Source organism: Pyricularia grisea (assembly GCF_004355905.1).
Source record: "Pyricularia grisea strain NI907 chromosome Unknown Pyricularia_grisea_NI907_Scaffold_2, whole genome shotgun sequence".
Lineage (NCBI taxonomy): Eukaryota > Fungi > Ascomycota > Sordariomycetes > Magnaporthales > Pyriculariaceae > Pyricularia > Pyricularia grisea.
This window is the reverse complement of record NW_022156717.1, coordinates 7,211,911-7,219,561: the sequence shown is the minus strand read 5'-3', so window position 1 is coordinate 7,219,561 and position 7,651 is coordinate 7,211,911. Positions and strand designations below refer to the sequence as shown.

Sequence of the window (7,651 nt, the reverse complement as noted above, 5' to 3'; positions counted from 1 at the left end):
AAAAAAAAAAAAAAAAAGGAAGAAAAAAAAAACCAGGTAAACAATCTAAAATCAAAACATCCCGTTCGAAGATAGCCTTTCTTTTTTTTCATTCGAAGAAATAGCATCTAGGTTGCCTGTCTAAATGTGCTGCATCGTGGGTTAAGATTGAATTTCACATCGGACGTCAAAGGGATGATGGGGGTTTTGATGGGACCCAATTCCCTGGGTTCAGTAAAATTTGTGGATACGATTGATTGGATTCGATGTGACGGTTTCGGGCTTTTTTGCTTTCTCCCACCCCACCCGTGTGCATTGAGCTTTGCTGTTCGCCCACCTACCTACCTAACCTTACTTACTACAAGGTACAAGCAAGGCAATAATCGCCCATCGGTCCCGAATCGCAGCCAGAACTTGACTAAAAGGTTAGCTAAATACCACTACTCACGACGTACACTAGTCCTAGAGAAAGTGGGGGAGGCGCGACTTGTTCACAAACGAAGCCCGGGTTCTGAGACACTGGCTTGGTCCAGGTCGCAATTTCCACTGAGATTGTGTTTTCCCCGATCAGATAATCTATAACGTGAAATAAAATAAAAAATTCATTTGAGAAAGCAAACCCACCCCTAGATTATTTTTGTTTTATTATGGCGTTCCGTACAGATCTTCTTGGGACCCGATCTTCTATAGGTCTTAATGCTGTTGCCTAGCCAGGTCCATATTACGGAGGGTACACTTGACGTTGCATTTGTGTAGCTCCATTTAATGAAACTATGGGCGGGCTTTGTTTGACATATGCAGCCGCGCCTCCATCGGACCTTTCGGGTACCTATAATGAAGTACCTACCTAGGTAGGCACCCTACCTAGATACAGTACCAAGCCAGCCGAGGTAAGGTCGTTAATACAGCCTCGATGACTACCTAACTGGAGTATATGCAATACAGTAATTACAGTAAACAAACAAATGTTCACGGCAACCATATCCGATCACGCGTCAGATGCAAACATGTACGCTGGGAAAAGAATTTCAGTGTTGGAAGATTGATTGGACAAGAATTGAACAGCAAACTGTATTGACAACAGCGGGGCTATAGCAAACCGCCCCTGCGGTACCAAGAATGAATATGGACTATGGAACCCAAGCCAAAATAAGGACCAAAATGGCCTTCAAAATCCTAAATATGACAATCAAGAAACCAATGTTAAAAGAGTCACAAATTCTAGAAGATGGTGGTATCAAATAGAAGAAGAAAAAAAGTTTCAAGCCAATCAAAGTAGCACCTCCCAGTGTGGTAACGCTTATTCTCATCAAGTTTGACGGCCCACGGCTGATATCAACAGTCATGAAACCAAGAAAGAAGAAAAAGAAGGTGACCGATGAAGAAGAATAAGAAGGGGGAAAGGAGTAAACAGTCCAACATAACGCCGCCGTCCCATCAATTCATTTTTCTTGGGGAGGGCAACCCAAGGAATATCATAACGCTTTTTTCCTTAATATCAAATACCAAGCAAAGATGAAAATTTAGAGAGAAAAGACCGTGAATTGGTATAGACGAGGTTGAAATTCGTCTCCGGTCTCGAGAATTCATGTCCAACTGCCTGTGAAGGCGATCTTAATACAGGCTATGTGCTGCGTCGTGCTTTGCACTTGTCGTTTTGTTGATGACCGTTCCTCGCCGTCGTTCGAGTAAATTCAGCCCCGCAGTTCGGGCAGACAGACTTCGTTGCTTGGCCAGACTTCTCCCGCTGGTGCCTGAGAAGGTTGCTAAAGGTTGAAAACTGGCGACCGTTGCACCCATGCTCCCAGCATTGCGGCTTGGGCCGGCTTCCCACCACTCGAACGTTGTGGGCTGCGTCTTGCTGTTGGACATGAGCCGCAGATTGGTGGTGTGGCGGCGAAGAGCCAGGTACGGGACCCATCATCGACATCGCGTTCGCATACATGAGACCAGGGGCCTGCTGCCGATGCTGCTGGTCGTGGGCTCCGAGGTTGACACGACTGTGCGGGAGTGTTAGCGCCGTTGCTGCTTGTGAGAAGTCATCTCCCAGCAAGGAATCAGCTAACCCATAATGTGAAGGTAATCCTGGCGGCGTGGTCGTCGGATATGCAGGTTGATATTCCTGCAGGTACGATTGAGGTTGGTACGGGTTCGAGAAGACTGTCTGGCTTTGCGGGTCCGACGGGAGAGAAGTTGAGTAGGTTGGAAGGCTGTAGGATGCTGCGGAGGTGAGGGATGTCGGCGGCTCGGCGAGTAGTGAAATTTGCGTTGGACCAGTAGTGTAAACAGGAAGAGAGGCAGGGGTTGCGAGCTCTGCAATAGAAACTGGCGGAGACTGCCCGTATGTCGAACCGCTGCCTGCCCTTCTCATCCTGGCAGCGTTCTTTGAGTTGCGACGCGCCTGATCTTGCTGACGCTTAAGTTCGCGTTGCTCTGCTGACATGTTGCGCGGCGGACTTGCTGTGACGGAGCTAGTACCGCTGGGAGGAGTAAGACTAGCTTCCGAGCCGTAGTTACCCAATTGGTGACCTAGAAGTCCACTGTTGTTACCAGACTCAAGCACTAAACATGGGTTTGTTAGGTTAGACTATTCATGAAGAAAAGGAAAAGAAAAAAAACAACATGCTAATCGTTGCGTAACGAAGCAGTTCAGCTAGAACTTACCAGACCAGCTATAAGAAGAGCGGGGTCCCATATCGAACATCGGGTCAAAGTTCAGTGATGCCACGGCGCTATACAGAGAGTTAGTTGATTCCCAGGACGAGGCGCCATGCAAGAAGTTGTGACTGGTGAGGACTGAGGCCTGATCGGAAGAGGGCACAAACCTCATGTTGGCAGACAGAGGAGTCGGAAGGGAGGTGGACGGATTCGAATTCTGAGGGTGTTGGTCCACGGGGTCGACTTTCAGAAGAGGAGGGCCTTGATCCGACGGCTGCGACGTTTGAACGTTGAACCAATCTGCGTTTAAAATATCTTCGGAGAGCTGCGGAAAGGGCGCATGTGAAGTCTGTGATGCAGGAGTTGGTAGGAAGCCCTGGATGTGCCGGACGGCGAGCTCGGGACTAATATACGGTGAAGATGTTGTTCTTTGCGAGGATGCTGAAGACGACTGTGGGCCACTAAGGTCAAGTGTTTGCGCTCCTCGTGGCGAGCTAGACAGTTGAAGCGTGTTGAGCAAACTTTTTGTTGTCGAGACACCGCTGCTGGCTCTGGACCTATGGTTCAGTGAGTGACTGTCCTCGTGAAAATGTTCTGATGGATCCATCGCGAAAGACAAAGCAAAACTAGAAAAAGAAATAGCTGGCTGGTAACAGTCCAGGCTGCACATACGGTGCTTGTCGTCGAGTGAGTCCGTGGTGGGGTGTGGTGTGGTATGTAAGGTTGTTTTTCTACTTTAGTGCTATGGGAAATAGCTCAGATAAACATAAATGAGGCTTCTTTTCGGAGCAGATTTAGGTTGGATGCGTGATTCAGTGTCGAGATAATTATGGAGCTACGTCCCAGCAGCGAAGCTGAAGGTGCGGCGGTAGGGCTCAGATATAATATAAAGGGGCGTGCAAGGCCCAGGCACCGGTGAAACAGCGATGGATGTCCCACGAAGAGTGATATGAGGGCAATCGAGCAGTAGTAAGGTTGGGTTTGGCGTAGGGATGCTAGCCTCGGCCTCAGCCACTCTGCAAGAGACGAGTGCGAACAAGCCGGGACCAGGACAAGGTTATATCCAAGTAAAAAGAGGTGAAGAGGTGTACAGACGGTGCAACCTAATTCTAGTTTGATGCGCACTAGATCGTTTTTTTTTTCTCGTTCATGGCGGCAGGGAATTTTGATTTAAAAGATATCCTTAACTAGATGAGAAGCAGCTCCTGGGGTTGTGAGGGGTGGCGTGGTTCTAGGGCAATACCGTAGCTCCTTTTGGTCTTTACCCTGAGCAGAGGACGGGAGATGACGGGGGTGTAGCTACACACCTTGACCGGGGAGGGGGCGCAAGGGGGGCGTACATCGCGTCTATCAGACCAAGTCTTCTTGTATGTACATGCGATGGAGAAACAGGTGTGAGTGGGTGGTACCAGGGTTGAATTCAAGGCAAGTTCTTTCACATAGTCTAGTACTAAAGTACTTTACTGTTGAAGACAAAACCAGATCCTGTACGTGGGTAACAGGTTAGATAGACACAAGGCCGCTGCTGTGCAATCTCGGGAGGTATGGTATGGGCAGAAGCGAAGCAGAAGCTTGGAATAACTGGTTACTTTTCGCAATACCAGAGATTATCCTCCACCCATCTTACTATGCGTTGTCTTTTTTTCTTTCCAATTGGGACTGGACTTGAGCAAGAGGAGCAAGTTATGGGAGGTGGGTGGTGTCTGTTTGTTTTCGGCTAGGGGGAGAAGAATAATTAGCGAATAGCTGCCATTTGAATCCGGGGGAGTCCACATTGACCCTGCTTGTATGTGTACCTCTGGATTCGTTTTTTTTTTTTTTTTTTTCATCTGTAAATTTTACCTTGAGGGTGGAGGGGTGCAAAAAAAGGCCCAAGGGAGTGAGCGCAGCCTAGCCGCGGGTCTTTGGGGCGCGGGTCTTGTTAGTAGTCCTCTGTAGTAATTTTGGCTGGGTGGAACTAACGCAGTGTTTCCCCTGCACAGACGCCGACTTGAGATGAACGAAGAGTGTACCCAAGTAAGCCGGATCGTCCAAACTTCAAGGGAAACCCCAGCCCCTGGGTCGTTTTACTGTACCATACTAGACCTAACAGTCTGTTGCTGCCTGAGGCGCCAGAACCGAACGGTTTGGTCAATTCCCGTCAGCTAATCTTGGCCTTGTGGCGGTGCAGCGACAGAGTCGAAGACTACCTAGGCTACCAAAATTAATCATGTTGAGGAAATTGATTACAGTACTTTGAGGTAAGTAAGGCAAGTCCCGTAGGTAGCTTGAAACCACCTTAGGCGACAGTAGAATTGATGAGGAAAATAGTCAGAACAGGCAGCTATGCGGCCGTTGCCAGTTGCTGTTCTTCAATCGCTAAGATACTCCAAAGTAGGCAGGCATGGACGAACAGGGAAAGATGGCGGTAATGCTGACAAGGTGAGATGTACCTACCTTACCTAGGTACCCTACCATGGATACCACGTTTGAGAGTCCAGTATTGAAAAATAAGCTCCACTTCAGCTGCTTCTTTTGGTTGTTCTGTGTGCCTTCCGTTTTTACCGAGTGGAGCATCGGCGACATGGTGGATTTAGTGGGGGACAGGTTGGCGAGGAACTAAACCCCTTCCAATCGGCGCGGTAAGTGAGCAAATCAAGAGTTGCAAGCCCATCCCTGCCATCAGACATATCCGTACTCCTTTCAACGTCGGAGGCGCCAGGTGCGGTATATTCTATGTACCGTACCCCGAACCTGGCTTAGGTAATATTGACGTGGTTCTAGCGGAGCTTTTGTAGTGGAGTCTTACGGGTAAGACTTGCCAGAGCAGCATCGGTATGTCAGATTTCCATGTCGATAGCATTGAAAGACGCCAGCCAGATATACATAATGCCTTCTCATCGCAAGAGAGGCCTTAATGAACTTGATCGATTCTCATCCCATCGCTTGGGCACAGCGAATATCAGGCACGTGTTGGAAGGTGGGGGAATTTGCTAGTGAAGTACTTAATTGGTACTGTACTACACCCCAGCGTCTCTCGGTATTTTGCTGCACGGTAGGCCAAAAGCCCAGACACAGGTGGAAATGATTTTCTAACTTGGGTGAGCTACGACGGTAGTGCTGACCTTGATATCCATTCCAAGTGGGGAACAAAATACGATACAACGTGGTAAAGAAAGGATGCAGGGTACTTTTAGAGGTACTCAAAAAAGTAGACATTGGCACGTGCACTCCAATGGCCAACGGGGACAAATGAATGGCGATCCATAACATCGATTTTGACGACATAGGACCCACCACGTTGAACAGGAGGGAGGAAAAGAAGAAGAAAGAAAAAAGTTGATTGACATTGAGTGAGGGTTTTTTGCTCATTCTCCCGAACACCTTTCCAAATGGCACCGCACAAACCAAACACCACAACCCAGTTACGACACACCCAAATGGCCCGCTCATACAACTTCTGTGGGCTCTCAGCACTCAAAGGATTCAAATCCCTGTCGACTTCTCTAATAAGCGGGCCCGACAAGCAGCATTGTCGCGGCAAGGCTAGCGGTCTTCGTCGTGCCCCTTCAATCATGATTTCTGGAGACGGCGAAGCGGCAAACTAGCTGATGGCGGATCACGCAACTGGGCAACTGGGAAGCTGCAGTCGCACCATGCCCTACCCACCGACTACTGCTCTCTACTGGCCCAGTGGCCAGCGTGAGATAACCGGGAAGGAAAGCACATACAGCATGCTGCCTAGAGGGAGGTATTACCTACTTGCGTACCTACTACCTTAGGTACCTAGGTAAGTACCTACATACTTGCTATACTGCCCTACGGGGAGTAGCCGGAACGTGCACCTCGCCCTACAGTCATTCATTTTATCACAGACAATCGCCAGACCTAGTCCTAGAACTAGAATCCATGCGAACAGCGGGACCGCCTGGCTGTTTTATTACTATGATGATTGTTTCGTTACTCATTCAGATTCCGAAATTCCGGGACCTATGATTTGTTTTATCGGTATGATTATCATTTTATTACTCGTTCAGACTCCGATATCCCGCCCATGGGTCTTGATCTGGTTCGAATTGGCACTTCATGAAGTTGCTGGTACCATCCACTCTCGTCATAAAGTTGTTGAATCCACGCGGCAGATAACAACAAAATGCGCGAGGCCCTTTTGAGAAATAACAGGCGAGAGAGACCAAAACAAACCCCTCTCTTTCTTTCAGTCTCACCCTCCACCCTGGAGAGATCCGCGATGCGTCAGGGATGGCACACCATATGCATTACGGCCAGAGACTATTCTGTCCCCGCCTGATAGGTCTGCACTACTGTACTGTACATATTGGTGCTCGCTGTATGCTCTTTGGTTAGTTCGTCTCTTCAAACATGATGCACGCAACCGCTGGGAGTCTCGAAAGGATCATGCTTCCCGCGGGCGGCAGATGCTTCAGCAAACGCTCTAAGCGCTCATACGCGCAGGAGCTCATCTAATACCTAATTCTATCACCCTTTGATGGATACCTGGTAGTCTCACATTTGGCTACTGAGCGGTGCGGCATGTCAAGCAACATCCCAGCTGCGTGGTGGCACTAACCTTGACGGCCCGGTCGACTATTCGAGCTAGTACATTTGCAATTTGCAACTCTCTAATGTCACGTTAGTCCCTAAAATGGACTAATCGCATCGAAAAAGATTTGAAACAACATAGAAATCCCTCTGTCGTTTGTTCAGGCGAAATCTACTCTCCGGGGATACTGTGGTTAGCAGAAATCGCCCCGAAAATCACCCTGCTTACGTGTCAGCATTCTAGACATGCCAAGAGCGGTTCCCAAGGCATCGGACTTGTCTCCGACGCCAGGAGTATTATGTCCTGATGCTGAGATCAAATCGTGGCGGAGCTAGCCGCATCCACGGTGAACAGAAGATCTTAACGTTATACTTTGAACAGCAGCTGACTGGCATGCCTGATGCCCACCCACATATGCTTAGGTCTGCTCTCGCCTGCGATTATCGGCTTTTAATGTCTAGTCGAATTGCATAT

At 48.7% G+C, this 7,651-nt stretch overlaps 2 protein-coding genes across 2 annotated transcripts; both read right to left on the bottom strand.

The window, feature by feature from the left end:
- Positions 1 to 1,026: 1,026 nt before the first annotated feature.
- PgNI_04726 (uncharacterized protein) lies at positions 1,027 to 3,244 on the bottom strand (the record flags this gene model as incomplete). Its single annotated transcript, XM_031124769.1, has 2 exons — positions 1,027 to 2,541; positions 2,644 to 3,244. The coding sequence occupies 2 exons, from the start codon at positions 3,242 to 3,244 to the stop codon at positions 1,604 to 1,606; spliced, it is 1,539 nt and encodes a 512-aa protein (XP_030984589.1). The 3' UTR covers positions 1,027 to 1,603.
- Positions 3,245 to 5,350: 2,106 nt separating this feature from the next.
- Positions 5,351 to 5,904, bottom strand: PgNI_04725 (uncharacterized protein; the record flags this gene model as incomplete). The annotated part of the gene is made up of 2 exons (XM_031124768.1): positions 5,351 to 5,455; positions 5,626 to 5,904. The coding sequence occupies 2 exons, from the start codon at positions 5,902 to 5,904 to the stop codon at positions 5,351 to 5,353; spliced, it is 384 nt and encodes a 127-aa protein (XP_030984592.1).
- Between the last annotated feature and the right edge of the window lie 1,747 nt (positions 5,905 to 7,651).